Source organism: Falco punctatus (assembly GCF_963210335.1).
Source record: "Falco punctatus genome assembly, chromosome: 4".
In the NCBI taxonomy this organism is placed as follows: domain Eukaryota; kingdom Metazoa; phylum Chordata; class Aves; order Falconiformes; family Falconidae; genus Falco; species Falco punctatus.
This window is the reverse complement of record NC_137583.1, coordinates 93,322,579-93,341,128: the sequence shown is the minus strand read 5'-3', so window position 1 is coordinate 93,341,128 and position 18,550 is coordinate 93,322,579. Positions and strand designations below refer to the sequence as shown.

Sequence of the window (18,550 nt, the reverse complement as noted above, 5' to 3'; positions counted from 1 at the left end):
TGACAATTTAGACTCTCAGAGAAGCAAGGAGGCAGGTCAGCAGAACTGCTGCCTTGGACTTCCAGAGGGCTGACTTCAGCCTGTTGAGGAGCCTGGTTAACAGAGTGCCTTGGGGCTAAGGGGTCCAGGAAGGCTGGACTTTTTTCAAGAAGGAAATATTAAAGATGCAGGAGCAGGCTGTCCCCGCGTGCTGAAAGATGGGCCAGCAGGTGGGAAGGCCAGCCTGGCTGAACAGAGAGCTTTGGCTGGAACAGAGGAAAAAAAAAAAAAAAAAAGGAGTTTATGGCCTGTGGAGGAAGGGATAGGCCACTCAGGAGGACCACAAGGATGTTGTGAGGCTATGCAGGGAGAAAATTAGAAGGGCCAGAGCCCAACTAGAACTCTTTTTACTGCCCTGAAAGACAATAAAAATAGTTTCTATAAATACATTGGCAACAAAAGGAGAACCTCCATCATTTATTGGATGCAGGGGAAAACACACTGACAAAGACTGAAGTACTTAATGCCTTCTTTGCCTCAGTCTTTAATAGTAAGGCCAGTTGTTCTCTGGGGACCCGGCCCCCTGAGCTGAAAGACAGATGAGGAGCAGAATGAAACCCCCATAACTAAAGGGGAAATGATTAGCAACCTGCTACACCACTTAGAAAAACACAAGTCTATGGGGCCAGAGGGTACCAAGGGAGCTGGCAGGAGTGCTCACTGAGCCACTTCCCATCATTTGTCAGCAGCCCTGGCTAACCAGGGAGGCCCCAGTTGACTGGAGGTTAGCCAATGTGACACCTGTCTACAGGAAGGAGGATCCAGGAAACTACATGACTGCCAGCCTGACCTTGGTGCTGGGGAAGGTTACGGAGCAGATCATCTTGAGCACCATCACATGGCACATAGAGGACAACCAGGCCTAGTCAGCATGGCGTTAGGAAAGGCAGGTCCTACTTGACTAACCTGATGTCCTCCCATGACAAGGTGACCCGCTTTGTGGACAAGGGAAAGGCTGTGGATGTTGTCTGCCTAAAGCTTAGTAATGCCTTTGACACAGTCTCCCACAGAATTCTCCTGAAGAAATTGGCTGCTTATGGCTTAGACAGGCATACTCTTTGCTGGGGGGGGGGGGGGGGGGGGGGGGGGGGGGGGAGAAGAAAAAAAAAAACCACCAGCTGGATGGCCAGGCCAGGAGAGTAGCAGTGAATGGAGTTAAATCCAGTTGGCAGCCAGTCACAAGCAGTGTTCCCCAGGGCTCAGCATTGCAGCCAGTTCTGTTTAATATCTTTACCAATGATCTGGACAAGGAGATTGAGCACACGCTCAGAAAATTTGCAGACAACACCAAGGTGAGGGGGAGTGTTGATCTGCTGGAGGGTAGGAGGTTCTGCAGAGGGGTCTGGACAGGCTGGACCGATGGGCTGAGGCCAGTTGTATGAGGTTCAACAAGACTCATTGCCAGGTCCTGCACTTGGGTCACAACCATGCCACACAGTGCTACGGGCTGGGGGAAGAGTGGCTGGAAAGCTGCCTGGAGAAAAAAAAATAGGGGGTGCTGATCAACAGTCAGCTGAACATGAGCCAGCAGTGTGCCCAGGTGGCCAATGAAACTGGGAAGGGTCTGAAGCAGAAGGCTTATGAGGAGCAGCTGAGGAATCTAGGGTAGTTTGGCCTGGAGAAGAGGCAGTTCAGGGGGTTCTTATCACTCTCTACAACTACCTGAAAGGAGGTTGTAGCAAGGTGGGCATCAGTCTCTTCTCCCAAGTAAGAAGTGATAGGACAAGAGGAAATGGCTTCAAGTTACACCAGGGGAAGTTTAGTTTAGATACTAGAAAAAGATTCTTCACCAAAAGGGTTCTCGAGCATTGGAACAGGCTGCCCAGGGATGCTGTGGAGTCACCAGCCCTGGAGGTGTTTAAAAGATGTATACATGTAGCACTTAGGGACATGGTTTAGTGGTGGACTTGGCAGCATTAGGTTAACAGTTAGACTCTATGATCTTAAAGGCCTTTTCCAACCTGAATGATTCTATGAATTTCTACTGAAAAATTTTGTACACCAAATCAGTAACAGCTCAACTTTATTCAAATCCCCCTGGAAAGGCACAATCTAAAGTGAAAATATTTTTAAGAGTATGGCAATAGTGAAATCAAACTCAAGTACCTCTACTGAGCAAAAACAAAGCTCCATGATAAGCAGGAATCAGAGAAAGATCCCAAATATTAATTTTAAAATCATACACACACAATAACTCTCTCTGACAGCAAAGATCATTTCACATTGAGTGCATAGAAAAGCAGGGTTTTCTCAAGCAGAGTCACTTATTTCAGTGGTCCCTTATTTTCCAGGCAGGAAGTGTTTGTTTTTCTAAATTCTTAATTAGCACTTACCTTCCTTTTTTCCTTAAGTATTTTCAGCAACTTACAATGTGTTTTTACTGCCATGATTAACTGAAAATGTTCTATTTTAAAGATATCTACCATTGAGGGAATAAGATGTGAGAGAAATTACTGCTGAACACAAACAAGATGTTCAGAAACCTACAAATATACAAAGATAAATGGCATTGAATTTCTCTTCTTAAGCCTACAATGACACATTGAAGATAGCCAGGCTAGTTAAAGTCTGCTAACAAGCCTTCAGTATGCATTGGTCAAAGCAAACTTGCAGCTGCGTAGTTTATAAGTTAGCAGCGATGTAACTCTGATTTTACCTTGTCCGCTGCCACTATTATCAACATCAGCAACACACAGACAGCCTAGGTCAAATTCTTCCTTTTCTCCAAGTATAGTGGACCACCAGTCTCTAGCTTTAAACAAAGACATTCTTTACTGAAAAGGAAACAAAACATTGTTACAATGTATACACACAACTGCTTGTACAAACAACTTTGTTAGCAACAACTTTCATTAATTACTTTTCATGTCAGTTTCACATTGCTCTCCTGAGCTGAACAAGCGTTAATTTCAGGTGTCTTGTGTTTCTAGTTACACAGTTCAGAAGCCAACTTTAGGAAACTTCTTGTCATTAGTCTACAAATTAGTTGTGAGAGATACTGCTAGTGTCTCTCACACATGTGAGCAAAAGGCAAAAAATAACAGCTTGTTTTAAATTGTTAAAAGCCTTCTGTAATAAGCATTAAGGAAGTAATACAAGTTTTGAAAGTCACAGAACTGAAGTTTTCTCTCCAAGCAAGGAGTATCAGGGGGAAACAGTTCTGATGCAAGTTTTTGGCAAGAGAACTTATTTTTAGAAAAGCAAATGAAGACACAGACAGCATCAAAACCTCCACCCAGTAATCGCCTTGAAGATGCCCTAATGACACGGCTAAAGAACTTGGTCACATAGGGCACAAATCAGCTTTTCTGCTCCCTACCTGCTGTTATTTTAAGAAGAGGGAGGGAGAGAGGAGACTAATCCTTTAGTAGGTGGCTTGACAATAACATTACCCTAGTTCAAAACTCACAGCTCAGTGCCTGTGCCCTGCCGTGAGCAGGACAAACCTGCACGCTGCCCCACAGCCCGCTGAGGGGATGTGGGGCAGCGCCGGCTCTAGCGGTTTTTTCCAGGAGAAAGGAAAAACAATGGGCTCCCCCCTTGTTTTCCTTTGGAGCAGCCTGCATGCCTTTCCTCTTTAAAGGAAACGATGTCTGCCAAATGAAAACGTATTTTTTTGCCTCAGGCGGTTACCGCCGTTATGTCAGCGAGGCAACCTGCTGCAGCCGGGCGCCGGCTGGCGCCAGCACAGCCCTCCCCACACACCCGCTCCCTCACGGAGCCCCTGGGCAGCACCCGCAGCACGCACGCCCGAGCCCCGCACCTTAGGGGCCGCTCCCGGGCACACACGCACCCCGCAGCGGGGGAAGGGGGCGCTTACCTGGGCACCCGCCGGGCACCGCGCAGTCCAAGCTGCTCGGAGGCGGCAGCCCCCCTCCTTCGCGGGAAGCCCCCGCTCAGGCACGACCTGAGACGAAACGAAGGGTGAGGCGCAAACCGACGGCGCTACAGCCCCCTCCCCGCCGCCGCCGCCATCTCCAGCGTCCCTCTCCCAGCGCCTTAAGTACCGGCCCCGCCGCGCCCGCCCCGCCCTGAGGGAGCCGCTCGCGCTGACGCTGGGAAATGTAGTTTGGGAAGCGGCGTGACGGACCGTCGGGCTCTCTCATTTCTTCCTGTGCGGGGGGGCAGGGAGGGCGAGAGGGAAGAGAGACGTTCCTTTGCGTTTTCTGAAGAAAAACCTGCCCTCCGAGCTAAGGGCTTTTCTTTTTCAAAGCCCTCAGCAGGAGCCTCTCGCCCTCCGCACCGCCCCCTGCCGGCGCCCTGCAGCGCCAGCCCGCCCGCTCTCCTCCCGCCTTCCCGCCGCCGTGGTACCGCCGGCAGGACACGCGCCCGTGACGTCTCGCGGGGAGCCCGCGCCGGAGCCGAGGCGGCGGGGCGCGTGCTGCGGGGGCGGGCGGAGCGCGACGCCGTCGCTGCCCACTTGGCGAGGCCGGCGGGCGGCGGGGACCCTGGTGAGACCCCGGGCAGGCGCTGAGGGGCGCCAGCCTCCCCCCCCCCCATCACCCCCCGCCTCCAGCGGCCGGGGGGGCGGCCCCGCTTCCCCGCAGGGGAAGCTGCCCCTGCGAGCTACCATGGACAGGACCGCCGTGGCCAAGATGGGAGCAGTGGCCAGCGCCAGCGTGTGCGCCCTGGTGGGCGGCGTGGTGCTGGCCCAGTACATCTTCACTATGAAGAAGAAGACGGGCAGGAAGACCAAGATCATCGAGATGGTACGTGGTTACCGGGCCGAGAGCGGGGCCGCGCGGGGGAGGCCGCCGGCCCGCCGGCCCCGGCCGCTCGCCCTCCTCCTCAGGCCGGCGGCGGGCCGGTCCCGCACGGCCGCCCTCGCGGGCGGGGATCCCGCACAGTCCGGCTCGGCCCGGCCCCGCCCCGCACGGCCCGGCCGCCTCCCACCGCCGCCCCACAGCGAGCGTGCCCCGCCGCGCCCGCCGCCCGGCGCGCTGACAGTCCGGTTCGCGCCGCTCCCCTCCAGGCGCCGGAGCCCGGCTGCTCCTGTGCCCACCCCGTGAGGCCAAGGGGCTCCGGGAGGCTGCGGACCCGGTGGCTGGTCCTTAGGGACACACAGCGGGAGCAGGAGCGGCGGTCCCGGCGCGGCACGGCTCGCTAGCGCGCAGGGTCTGCGCCGTCCCGGCCTGTCCGGGCCCCGTGAACCTGAGCGTAAAGCTGCAGGTCGCGGTGCTAACTTAACAGCCTGCTTGTAACTTGTTCACACAAGGAAAAAATGGGGGGTGGGTGTGTGGGTGTATGTGTTCAGCCATCTGTTGAAACTTGGAAGCAGTGTCTGTTCCCGGTTACTATAAAAGGAAGATGGAGCTCGCTCCCTACTGTCCTTGTTAAACTTGTTATTTACGGCCTTATGTAAAGGTCTGCTTATCAGCGACTGGATTGTAAAAGTTCTTGGTTTAGGCAATATCCTGATTACATTGAAATTGAAATTTCATTGAAATTGAAATCCTTCAAAATTTGCGTTTGTAATTTGGACGCCGCTGTACTGAAGAACTGAACTGAAATCAAGTCACTTGCTGTTAGCCAACGGGTATTTTGTGATTTCCCCCACAAAACTTTACTGAACACTCTATTTTTTTCTTAATTACACGTGGAAACGTAGATTTTGCTAAGAACTAGGATTCTGTGTGTGAATTGTGAGCTAACTATCCACTTGGCCCTACGTTGCAACACTTGCTGGTGGAAGTCATACAATGCAGCTTGTGATAAAGTGGGTCCCGAGAAGAATTCCGCTGTGCGTTTTTCCTAATCACAGAGTCCTCATACTTTCTGCTGGAAAAATACTTGAATGCTGTTTCTAGTCATCAGTCCCATCATTCAACAATTTGGAGAGTGGGTTCTTGGTTTTCAGTTTCTGTGAGCCTACTTAAAACAGTTTGTGGGAGAGCAGAAAGTTTGGATTGCCACCTTAGAGAAGTTTTAGATGTATTTCTAAAAGAGAGCTCTGGACTCTATAGTAGATTTTTACAAAACTCATTTCAAAAACTCAGTGGCATAACACTGGTTAACTGCCATTTTTTATTATCATCATCAACATTATTATTATTTCTAGTACTCTAATAATAGAACTTTAGAGTTATGTGGACAGTAAAATAACATTTAGAACACTGATCATGAAAACAAAAGGCAGATCCAAGTTTCACTAACTCCTATTTGTAATATCCCATCTGAGCTGTAGTTCAGAAAGTGCCTAATAATTGCTAAAGATATATTTGTATTCGCTTTCCATACAACATTTAAATGGTGTTTTGGCTGGGAAGACTTGTAACTTTCGTCTTTGTTGCAAAGATTTTGCCTTTGATAGGGAAAAAACCATTACAACAATGTTAAATTGATTTCTGATAAGTGAATTTCTGAAGTATGTAATTCAGATAAAATTTTCAGAACTACGTTCTTGGACACAGATCTGTAATCCTAAATAGATACTTCCAAAAATTCTGCTTTTATGATCAGAGCTTTTCTCAACTTTACATTGCAAAGGAAAAATAAAGCTTGTTCAAAGCATGTCAGCCTTCTCATACAGAAACATTTGGCCAACTGAATGCAACACATTAATACTATCTGCTCCATTAGAGAGCTAGCGTTTCAACTGATATTCAAGTTGGCAGCTTCCTCAGCTAGCAAACATCTTTAGTTCATCAGCTGCAAGTTTTCTTTCTTCCTCATCAAGTATTTTCAACAGACACATAATCAGGCTCTGAAATTTCTTTGAAATAAGCAAAATAGTTATGTAAGCTTTACACCAAGGAGTTGAGTTTGTCAAATAAGGGCAAAAATGTGTTTGTTTGTTTTACTTGATTATACTGCATTCTGGAGAACTTCCTGAAATAGTTTTATCCGCCAACGTAGATTTGATTAGCTACTTTTGTCATTTACAAGACACTCAGTCTGTTTCAGTTTATCACGAGAGAGACACATTCCTTTGAGCTTTGGGGAGAAGGTGCCATTTTCCACCCTGTAATTTAGTGTTAAATTATGGTGTGGTTTTGAACAATACTGCTTTATTGAGATGTATTTTTTCTCTTGCACAACTAATACACAATACTATACCAGGCTGGTCTTCTGTGTTAGGTTAAAATTACAGGATTGTTCTTGTATTTTCAGCAGATTTTTTTGGTTCAGGTTTTCTTTGGGGAACATTATGCTATGGTTTTATATCCACATTTGATTCAGAATTACTTTAATTTATAACTTTTCTCAAAATCAGTAGGGAGCAGGCCTGTTTACACCTTAGTTACGTGACTTTAATTCTCACCAATGAAATATTATTTCATTATAATGAACTGCAGCAATATTTTTTTTACTTTTTTCTTAGTTAAAATAAAATTTGATTTATATAAGACCCAAATGTAAGTAAAAAGCTGACTTATAGCAGTGTTTAAATGCTAAAAAGACAGTGACCTTTACAAATCGAATAGAGTATCTATAAGACAAGTTAAAATCAGGTATTATGACACCAAAAATGTTCAATGTGAAGAAGACTGGAAAGGATTCTCAAGCTTTGGGGAAAATATAAGGGTAACCATGTTTCCTAACTGAATAAAAATAATTCAGAAATTCTTAAATGTATATCTCACATTTCAGTCGATGAATTTTTAGCAAAGTCACTAGCCTGATACACAAATTTCAGCTCAATAAAGACACCATAAAATTACTGCATCTTATTTGGAAGCAAAGGTTTAGGTTTGGAATTAAAGTATTAATATTGTGTCTTTACTGACCATCTGAAGTTTGCAAACAGGAAGTTTCCCTTAGGCACTGATCAATGTAAACAGAGTTACTTCGGCTCCACTTCTGAAGTAACAGAGGCATTAATAGTAAATATATAGACAGTCATGTGACGTTTTACTCTGTGTGTTAAGAATCAACTATCTCCCAAAGTCTTCTGTATTACTATGCACAGCCAAATTGCCATTTCTGTGAAACTGTGAAAGTATTCCTACAGTCAGGTAAAGGTAGAAGTTAGCTGCAATGTTGCTAACTTTAATTTAAAGAGAAGGTTAATAATTAATCAGATTCTTAATTAGATTCTCAGGGTAATTTATTAGATAATGTTTGATAGATACTTTAAAAAGAGATTAAACCTTACAGTAAAAAGAGATTAAACCTTACAATAACACTCAATCTTTTGGATTTTTCAGGCCCCAGACAAGTTTGCAATGAAGTTGTGGATCCTTATAGAGCAAATCAATTCTACTGACAATAGACTTCAGTTTCTTGCTTACTCTTTGCAAAGCCTTTTAGAAGCTCAGCAGAAAAAAGGTGTTCACAAAATAGAGTGAAAAATGTTGCCTAAGTCTTTCAAAACCACTCATCTGTAAGGAGTAGTCCATATTAAGTAAAATAGGGGGTTAATATAAGAAAAACTGCTTAATAGGGTAACAGTATTTTTTGTTGTGTCTGTTTCATAAAGTTGTGAGAACCTTGGATTTTTTTCAGCACCTTGTCCTCACTCTTTAGTTTTGGAGCTTTTTATTGTACTTATTTTATAAGGATGCGAAACATAATAGAGCTGATTGAAGACAGAATAGCAGAATACCTTAAAGTGAGGCTTTATCTCTCAGGTTTGTTTTCCAGAAAACTAGGCACTTGGTTACATTTGTCAATTTCTGCCTTCTGTGCTGAAGTGAGAGCATCTAATTGCCTGAAAAGAAACTTTGTATCAAATTTCAACAACAGCAAATTAAACATTGACTTAGAAAGTAGTTTCTCATATTTCAGGAAACTTTTCAACCAGCCATTGTTAGATGTCTCTGGCCGGTTTCCTTTCTAGTACGTTGTAGGGGGAAAGAAATTAATGGGTTTTTGCAGTATTAGAATTTGCCTGGAGATAAATAAGCAAACTAGTAATAAGTGAGACGGCTGCTGTTTATCTACTTCTCTAAGAAATAAAGGAGCATATTCTGTGAGTGTGACTGTTATAGGCATTTTGTGGGGAGATTTTTTTAATTATTGTTGTTATTTTATTTTACTTGCCAGTCTCTGGTAAGGCTGGCGTCTTGTTTCTTAGGGCATCAGAGCATTTGTGCCATAGATGAAGGATACAGACCTTTACAGCTGGCAGCCATGACATACCACTCCACCTCTTTATTCTTGTCTTGTTGCTAGTAACTAGTTGTTGTAGTAACTGTGACATTATTCTGGCATGAGACATTAATGACCTCCAAGTGGTGAATAAAGTAAAGGAGTTTGTAATATGTAGCATACATATTCAAGAATCTAAATGGATATTATGTGAAACTGTACCTTCATACATACTTTTTCCCTTACAAAGATGAAGAAGAGTTTAAGCCTGAGCAAGCCGGAATCAATAAAAGGGGAATAGAAGTGACATGGACTTTCTCTAACGATAACCACTGCAGGACATTGTAATTTTCTTGGTATCGCAGCAATAATATTTAAAATGTCATGACCTTGAGACCTATCCAGTGATGTGATCCATGTGGGAATAATATTGTTCAGAAAGAATGGTTCTGTGATGTGAACCAAAGTAGTGAAAAGTGAAAGAAATCCTGAGACCTAATACTGCCCTGCCTAATTGTTAAAATTTTAAAACCAAGTTACATTTGATATGAGTACTGGAGATGTCATATAACTATTTCTATAAAACTTGGCTTTTGGTTTAGACTGTATTTCTCAATAGAAAAATCACATTCGCAGAATGATAAACACCAGTATTACTAAAACAAGGTTGTGTTGCCTGCAGGCTTTTTGCACAGATAATGATAATGATTATATATAATGACCTAGGATGTGGCTTGTAAAGCAAGTTTACACAGGCCAGGAAAAACACTTTAAGCATAGTTTGTGTTGATACAACTTAGATACTAGTAATAGCTTTTTATTCTCACTGTAAAATAATTCAGCTGGAAATTTTAGATATTTGTATCCTAAGGTAAGAAAAATTGACTAAATTTCAGTGTTTTCTTCTAACACCGTTAAGAATCAAAAAGTAGTCTACTATAGAGATTATGTACATACTAATACTAATATTTTACTTTATTTAGTATAATAAGCTGATCCTAAAATTTTAACCACCTGTTTCAGAAGTAGGTTTTAATTTTCCAAAATTGGCCCTGCCTTTTTTTTTTTTTTTTTTTTTGTTAATTCAGTAGGTCTTGAAATATGTATCCTTTCAAGGAATGGCTACGGGAAGATCAATTAAATCTTTAATTCTGCATTAGTTTATTTAGAACTCATTAATTGTAGTTATAACAGTTCTCAAAAATGTCATGATGAACTACATCTGAAAACTGAGCTCCAAGTAGTGTATATAAGTAAAAGTCAGGATACAGCATATATTGTAGGTATAGGCTCAGAAGAGCTTGTTTGCTGCTTTCTTTTAGCTTTTATATAAAGTCTTTCTCTAAGACAGAAAAGCAATCTTTCAGTGAATCATTCTGCTCTGGAATATGTTTACCTTTTCATAAATAGTTGGTATGTGTTTAGTTGTATTTTCAAGTTATTTTCTCCTCTCTGCAGTAACTCCTGATTATTGGTTGAGCTATAACGGCATCCATTCTATTAAACTCTTCTTACAAATTAAGACCAATAGCAAATATTGCAAGTATTAAACGTGTTACCTTTAACTGTCAGACAGTATAAGCAGTAAGAAGTTTTTTTAATATCATTGCAGATTTGCTCATATTATGAATTAAATTGGCTTAGCATTCCAACAGTCAGTCTTGAGTTAACAAGAACTATCAGCTTCTATAAAAAATACCTAAATTGATCAATATAGGCATAGAAGAGACCCCTAGTATGGACCCATGCATTTTTAGGCAGAAGATACTAGCTGTAAATTCCATATAAATGGTAAATGTAAATGTACCTGTAAATGTAAAAACATCACTATTTTTTTAAGTCTGGAAACTTTTTAAAAATACCTGAACTTTAGAAGTTCTTTCCTTAAAAAAATAGAATAGCTGCCTCTTTCCTTTTATTTTCACTTGAATTATTGCATAATGCAAAATATATAGTCTTTTCCTATATTGGCTTGTTACAATTCACTTTACCAGCCTTCAAGCCATCAGCCCTCTTTCCTTCCTTCCCTCCACGTGTGCATATGCAAGCATATATTGTGCAAGTATACTACAGTATACTCTTCACTTACTGTGAAGAGTCAGTCTCGGCGAGAGTTTAAGGAAAAATACTGGAAGAGAAGCAAGCACACTGCTAGATCATATTGCTATAATTTGCTGCATTTGTCGGCTAGTAATTAATTTTCAAGATTTAAAGTTTAGCTAGTTGAGCTGCAGCAGACAGTGTAGAGCAGCAGGTGGCACTAGTGTGAATTTTGTGTCTGCACGGTAGATCTCTGAAGATGGATATACCCTATTTTGTAAAGTAACCTATCATTTAAGAAATCCTGTCCCACAGACACTGGCATTTCTTGGCCACTACCTTACTCCAGGTCAGACATGTACAACTGAACTACTCCTGCATGCAGAAAGCCTACAGTAGCAGCTATGTCTCTGCTTCCTGTCTGATGCCCAACACTGAAATTTGGCTGATCCCATCACATACTAAATGGAACTGAGAGGCAAAAATAGCTCACAACTATTCTTCCTGGCCTTCTTTCCTAGCCAGCATGTGAAGAGCTATAAGGCCAGGTAAGACTGAGCAAGAGAGTTGGGTAAGTATACTGTCGTAGAGAGTGTAGAAAATAAAAGTTAGGACATGAAATTTAACTTTTCCCCTGACCTTCTTGCAGTCATGTTACCATGAAGCAGTTGATCTGTAGGGACTATTTCTTCCTGGGGCAGAAGTGTTTGTGTCACAGTTATGTTGACCAGTTGCTGGACATTAGCCACTTTCTCCTACCTTTCTCCTTATTGATGGTAATCAATCACCAATGGTCAGCTGCTGTAAAACATCTGAGAACTTATGATGATTGCAGTAAGCAGATCTTTAGTCCCACATCTGTCACACAGCAGCCATTAGGTTGGAATCTGTGACTGTTGTGTTGGTCACCTCTATCTTAGGTTATTTGTGTGGAGTTTCTAACTGTTTGACACAAAAAAAACCAGTACTTGTTAAAAGTCCACTGGATTTTTCTAATCTGGCTAATCTTTATATCAAGAGTGTTTAACTTGAATGTTAAAGATGAGGTATTTTTCAGTACAAGTGAACATGCTTAAGGTTGCAGTACAAATCAAAGACGACACCATGTTTAAATACTACAAGTAACTATATACTTTTTGTTCAGTAAAAATGCCAAAAAAGAATACAGTACTGCACTGAGACAATAATTACAAAAATATTTTATTTTTATATATATATACAAATATATATAATATGTAATGTATAATACAATAATTTCTATTAATTATGTAAATAATGCCTATTGCTAGAAGGAAATGTGGCTTCTGTTTTCATATATGCCAAGCTTTCAAAAAAAAAAGGTAATTTATTCAATCTGTAATTATTTTTTTTAAAGGGGTGAGGCAAGGCCTAGACTTGGACACTGAAGGTTCAATAAGTGCCTGAATATAGAATTTCAGATTTCTTGAGCTGGTTTTGCCACCAAGAAAGATTCCTGTTCAAATGTACTTGTCCTTACTTGTTTCCCCACTCATTAGCTGTGTCTTCCTTCCTTCACCTTTATAATAAACTGTTCGTCTGTTTTTCAGATTGGATCACTGAAATAATCCAAGCTTATTAGAGGGGTGGTTTTTTTACCTGAGAGTTTGTTTTACTCCACCTTAATGCTGACAGAATGAATACCACTGAAATGTACCATTAACCTTGTTGCTTTAAAGCTTTACCTCTTTGTTGGAAACTTACTAGTTATCAGATTAAAAGTGCATGTTACCATGAAAAAAGTTGTATGTGAATCCGAAGGGAAGGAATTAGTTAGTACAAAGCAGTAGCTGTATTGGTACATTAGCAGTACAAATAGTACAAATCGTAGTAGTGGTAGTATTATTACAAATGGGTTTTGAACATGTCCTATATCACTTCCAGGGAGCAAATATACAGATATAAGGAGCATCCAGTTGCATCTTTGAGTGGAGCCAGCAGCAGTCAGAAACATCCATAAAACAATGAGACACAGAGATGAAACAAACCATCACACCTCAAGTCATTGTGTTGCTGCCTGTTACTTTTAAAATGAGTGCATGGCAGCTGTATTTCATCCTAGACTTGATGGATTATTTTTTCAAGAAGTCTAAAGAATGGTCTGTACTCAAAGAGATCCTAACCATTAAAAAACTAATTAGTATCAATACGTAACTTTAATTGGAATATTATATTAGCACTACATTCTTCCATCAAAATGGCAGTGTCTGGTAATGCATTGTAGATTAAACTTTGTCCTGCTGACTTTGCTTTCAAACTGAGTCCCACAACTCCACTATTCAAGGGTCAGAGTTTATTTGACCTAGATACAGCAAGAAAAAATCTAAGCAGATGTTTTTTTCTTAGAAGCAGATAAGAGAAGCGCATCAGCAGCAACTGATTCAGTCCAGGCCTTGGGCTCAATGCAAATTCCATTCTAGATAGTGTTACATGGGAAGCTTCTAGGGAAGCAAGCATTTTTTTTAAGTTCTTTCAACACGTGTGCGTATAGATATATATATAAAATATTTTATTATAAAAGGTATACTTGTACAGTTTGGGAAAAAAATACTATGGGTCATCAAAATTACATTATGCAAGGTGAGCTTTTCATACCTGATAGCTCATTAAGAATTTATAAATATACCACAGTATTTACATACTGCCAGTTCTTAGAATCCTATACTGTTTGCCTAGATATTTTGAAGAAGGATTAGCTGTACCAACAGCCTCATCTGTAAACATTCTTTCAGGAAGCATTAAATTCTGTGTACCTTGAGAGGGAAGTGGATCTTTCAGATAGCCAGACTCCCAACATCTATCCTGTTACCATAGCAGTATTAAAGGAAAATGAGAGCACTAGTCAAATTCAAAAATTCCAATTTGTCAAAAATTAATTTTCTGTATCTGTGGTCTCTGAAGAACAGGTAGAATAAAGGAAGAATGAGGTAAAAAATGAGATACTTGCGATTAAACTGAAGCACTATCATGAAGAGCAAATGATTCTCCCTGTTGTCACATGTTGCAAGCAGGGAGTGTTGACTTACCTTCTATGAAAAGTCTTGCCTGGTACAGATAGTATCATCTGTTTAGCAGTAGCCTATAGCAGAGGCCCAGGGAAATCATCAGAATGGGGCAAGTTGTCATGATTTTTTTTCTAGAATGATTTCCCAGCCTCCAGCAGTTTTTATTTCAGAGACAGTGCCTGTAATTTAAGATGAGCTTTTTTCATGTTGTTATCCAATATCTTTTTAAGGCTGTGTAAATTAATTCCACATTTTACTACTTTACTGAATTGTGTGATCTGTAGCTGACTCATTTGTTGTGAATGTGCCTCCTGTTCATTTTAGTTGATGAACTCTGCCTCTTACAATGAAAGATGTAGCAAACAGTCTTTGTCTATTAACCTTTTCTGTGCCATCCAGTCATTTCTTTTCCAGGCTGAAGAATTCTGTTACATTCAATTGTTCATTCTATGGAAGCTTTTCATACCATGGCTCATACTACTGCCCTTCTCAGGGACTTTTGCAGTTCTGCTCTATCTCCAGTAAGGCAGGGAAATGAGAAGTGCATTTGGTTTTTAAGTTGCAAGTGCTTAATGGATTTATAAAGCGCTATGCAGAAAGCGTTGGTAAGAATAGGCAGCAGTGAAATATAAGTATGAAGGCCAAGAAAAAAGGGTCAGTTTTCTTCTGCCCTGCATTGAGTGAGTGTCACAACCTTCATTTCTTCTTTCAATTCTAATGCTTTAGAAACTATTGTTAAATGTAAGCATAATATAGTAACTTCATAGTATTGATCTGAACTTGCTTACATTTAGGTTTGGGGTTTTTTTGGCAAGGGGAGGAGAGGTATGTTTAAGAAAAACCCATCAGATTAAATTCTGGCTCAGGTCAGATGTCATTTATAGACCAGTATTTCCAAGATAAGTGGTTACTGACTGAAGATGATTTGATCATTTCAAGATACTCACTGATTACTAAACAATTCATAAATATTTTTTTTTAGCCTACCAGTTTCAAAGGTTAATTCTCTCCAAAGTGAGGGGAGTGCAAGCAAAACACAGAGATGAGGTGATTCCCCTATCATACAATCAGAGGTGAAAAATGCCTGCCCTGAGCTGTATTCATTCAATCCCAGAATGTTCAGAACTGGTTCTGTATGGTTTGTGCCCCTTATATTCTTTCAGAAAGACACTACATTTTTGCCTGGAGTAATAACTGACAGGAGGAGGTCACATGAAATACTGGAAATTCAGGCCCTAGTTACTATTAGTTCTTCATAGACTTCTATACAGGATTTGAAATTCTGCATAAAGTGTCGACTTCTGTTGCCACAGTTGTTACAGTTCTTTCTGAGTTTTGTAATGTGTAACAATATCTGTGTTTGAGAAAGATGTCTTTGATTAAATGTGTAAATCTGTCCAACCTCTTACTCCTGTGTTCTGTTACCTGGACTGCAAGACACCAAGTCAGCAATGTGTTTGGTTTGCCTTCATTCCTACTTGTAAGATTCAAAATTTCTGTTGATTTATCACCAGCAGAGATCTCTGCTTTTAGAGTGTTTTTGTAAGCACAAGAGGAAGGTGCATAAGGGACAATGATGCTGCAGTATCTTTTATTCTCTCATCTGAACAATCCCATATAGAATTGCCGGTCATGGCTTCCTGTATGTTTGAAATTAATGCTAAAAACTATGTTCATTTCAGATTTCCAGAACTGCAGAAAATGTTTAGAAAAAGAAGGAAAAAAAAAAAACCAAACCACCACACAAAAAAAACCCTTCTAATTCTGACCTTATGGACTTTAATAGAGTAACCACCTTGAGAGATCATTAAACCAGAATAATTTATCTCACTGCATGCCCTTAGCATTGTTCCTGTCCACTGCTTAAAACCTTTGGTTAGTCCTAATGGAGCTGATTATCTACCTACCCCATGCTTAAAACACACACAGTTATCTTGCTGAATTGAAGTGTGTCTTTATGCAGCATTATTTTTTTAATCAATGACAGTGGTTTTCTTGAGATACCATTTTTTAATGAGTCCAACATTATAGGGATTGTTTTATTAAACATGAAAAGAATAATTGCTGAAGAAGTTTAGCTGTTCTTTATATGTTTGAGTGTATGTGTTAGCACAAATAACTTTATGTTATGAATGGTCAAACTGTAGATGATCACCAGTTTTCTTTTTTATTTTTAAGAAAGATTGATCTCTGATTAGATCTAAAAGTATCAAATCAAGTTGCAAAATATGTCTTGTGATACAGCGTTTAGTTCCTCTAATTGGTTCTGTATACGCATTTATTTTTGCCTTTTTAAATATGATAGCTGAGTAGACAAAACAAATTCTCAGATAAAATGGTACTGCTTAAAACATTGCAGATTAAGACCCTCATCTTCTTAGCATATGTCTTCTAGGTTTATCACAGTTTAATGAATTCAGTCCTTAATATGTTCTTAGCACTTTTCCTTAGCAAGGGCTGTTCAAGCTCTTTTCTGTTTAAAGAATCTCTTACATTCCTCATGAGTCATCTCTATAATACACACACACTTTCATATACAAATAATACTTCTGTATTGCATCATACCAGCTGTAAATAAGGCTAGCATTTTATATACCAAACCTGTACTGGAAAAATAAGTGGTATCCAAAATTCCTGCAAGGTATCCTAAATCTTTATTTACCCCAGCTTCATCAAACTGAACATTTATCTTATTTTCCTTGTAATTGGCACTTAGGAATATAAAAAGCTATTTCTGGAACCAGGATGCTGCTAACTTGGTTTGCTAAGGCATGAATAAAAATGATGTTTGAATAAAATGGGTTTATGTTGGTTCCTTTCTTCTGCTTGGTTTTGGTACTTGCTGAAAAGGGTTCAGTTAGCTTTCCCTGTCTTGTGGACATTATATCAAGTAGTCTGCTTTGGAAAATATTTACTAAGTAGACTTATCACAAAATCAAAATTAGAAAACAAATAAAGTTCCTTAATGCTTAAAATTGATCCCTGCAATAAAACAAGGTATTGTTCCAGTAAATTTGGGCAATATGCTAAATATGGGGCGATATATTAAAGTTGTGCAGTTGTAGTAGGCTCACTAAACAAGAATAAAAGGTAGTAAGCTCATGGAAAGCCACTAGCTGATGTTTATACTGTAGACAGGATTCAGTCACCTAATTTTTGTAGCAAATATTCTAATTCTAATGAACAAAAACGGCTCATATATGACCTCTTTCTTGATCTTTAAAAGGTGATGTCGGTTTAGTTGAAGTATTCAACTATTTACTTAAAAAAAAGTTCAGCTTACTAACTTATCTGTGCTGTGTTCATTTCTTTCCACAAATAGGTGCAACTTGGGGCAGAGGTGTGTAAGGAGCGGCAGAACCAGTTTTTCTTTCCTTCAGACTCAAACTTACAGTGCTTTATACTCTGAGAGCATCCTGAATGTCTACAAACTAAGTTCACCTAACACACCACCATATAAAGTTGAACCTTTTCCTAGTCTTACATGATGACAAACCATCTAATTTTTCAGTGGTGGTGCTCCTTTCTCTCTCTTTCTCTCTCTCTCTTTCTGTTTAGAATATTCTGCAGTCGAGGTATGGCCCTCAGCCAAAGAGAAAAGGTTAAAATAGAACCTATCTGTTGAAACAGCTATACCTCTTTAGTTCATGGTTCTTAAAATATATTTAAATGACCTTCGATATTGTGGGGGTAGAAATATCATGGTGGACTTCATTTGGTAATTTTAATTCATCTCTTACCAGAAGTTAAACACTGTAAACAAAATGCTCAGCTGACTCAAATCAGCAGTAACAAAATGGTCAGTAGCCGGTATTGTAATTAAAGTGTTTGACATAAAGGTTTCTTAAAGTTGCAAAGACAGTCTTCCTTGGTTTTTAGATGAGGAGTTTCATATACGGTATTTTCATTAAAGTGAAAGTACATTGTTGTTAGAGATACAGTAGATGTTTTTTCTAAGAATTAGGTGTTGGCTGTATTACTGTTTACAGAAATTTTGCTCACGTCATTTTCTAGCTCTTTCACTAATGCTCATTTAAATCACTCATTTAAAATGCTTTCTAATGAGCCTGATATACCAAAATCTGCAAAAGTTGGACTTAATTTCTGCAGCTCTTTTCTTCAGTCTTAAATCATGAGTATATTTTTTAAAAAATAACACGCACACAAATTTTTTTGTTTCCACAACTTTCATAAAGAGCAAACTAGCTTCCTTTAAAATCTTGATAGCATTAGAATTAATTTTCTCACTGAATCATATCAGACAAGTACCAGAATATCAAAAGGCCTGCTATACCACCTTCCACATCCCAGTCTCACCTGTTGAGGTTCACAAGACTCATTTATATCAGCACCCTTTTTACCTTTAAAACATATAAAAGCTCAAAGACAAGTACTTTGCAAACTGCATGTATAAAGTG

The 18,550-nt window shown here is 40.2% G+C and overlaps 2 protein-coding genes across 7 annotated transcripts in view; one reads left to right on the top strand and one right to left on the bottom strand.

The window, feature by feature from the left end:
• The window catches only part of BBS9 (Bardet-Biedl syndrome 9), a 308,046-nt gene extending 304,010 nt beyond the window's left edge, over nucleotides 1-4,036 (bottom strand). For all 4 annotated transcript variants that reach the window (XM_080383273.1, XM_080383274.1, XM_080383272.1 and 1 more), the window contains exons 1-2: nucleotides 3,860-4,036; nucleotides 2,696-2,813 (exon numbers count right to left, since the gene is read on the bottom strand). In XM_080383273.1, coding sequence (XP_080239399.1) covers nucleotides 2,696-2,807 — 112 coding nt within the window. In that variant the 5' untranslated portion in view covers nucleotides 2,808-2,813; nucleotides 3,860-4,036. The remainder of the gene's footprint in view (nucleotides 1-2,695; nucleotides 2,814-3,859) is intronic.
• Nucleotides 4,037-4,427: 391 nt separating this feature from the next.
• Nucleotides 4,428-18,550, top strand: part of NT5C3A (5'-nucleotidase, cytosolic IIIA) — a 28,726-nt gene continuing 14,603 nt past the window's right edge. Inside the window, exon 1 of one of the 3 annotated variants that reach the window (XM_080383348.1) lies at nucleotides 4,428-4,722. In XM_080383348.1, coding sequence (XP_080239474.1) covers nucleotides 4,611-4,722 — 112 coding nt within the window. In that variant the 5' untranslated portion in view covers nucleotides 4,428-4,610. Of the gene's footprint in view, nucleotides 4,749-18,550 lie in introns of all 3 variants that reach the window. The other 2 variants (XM_080383344.1, XM_080383345.1) reach the window with 2 other exon arrangements.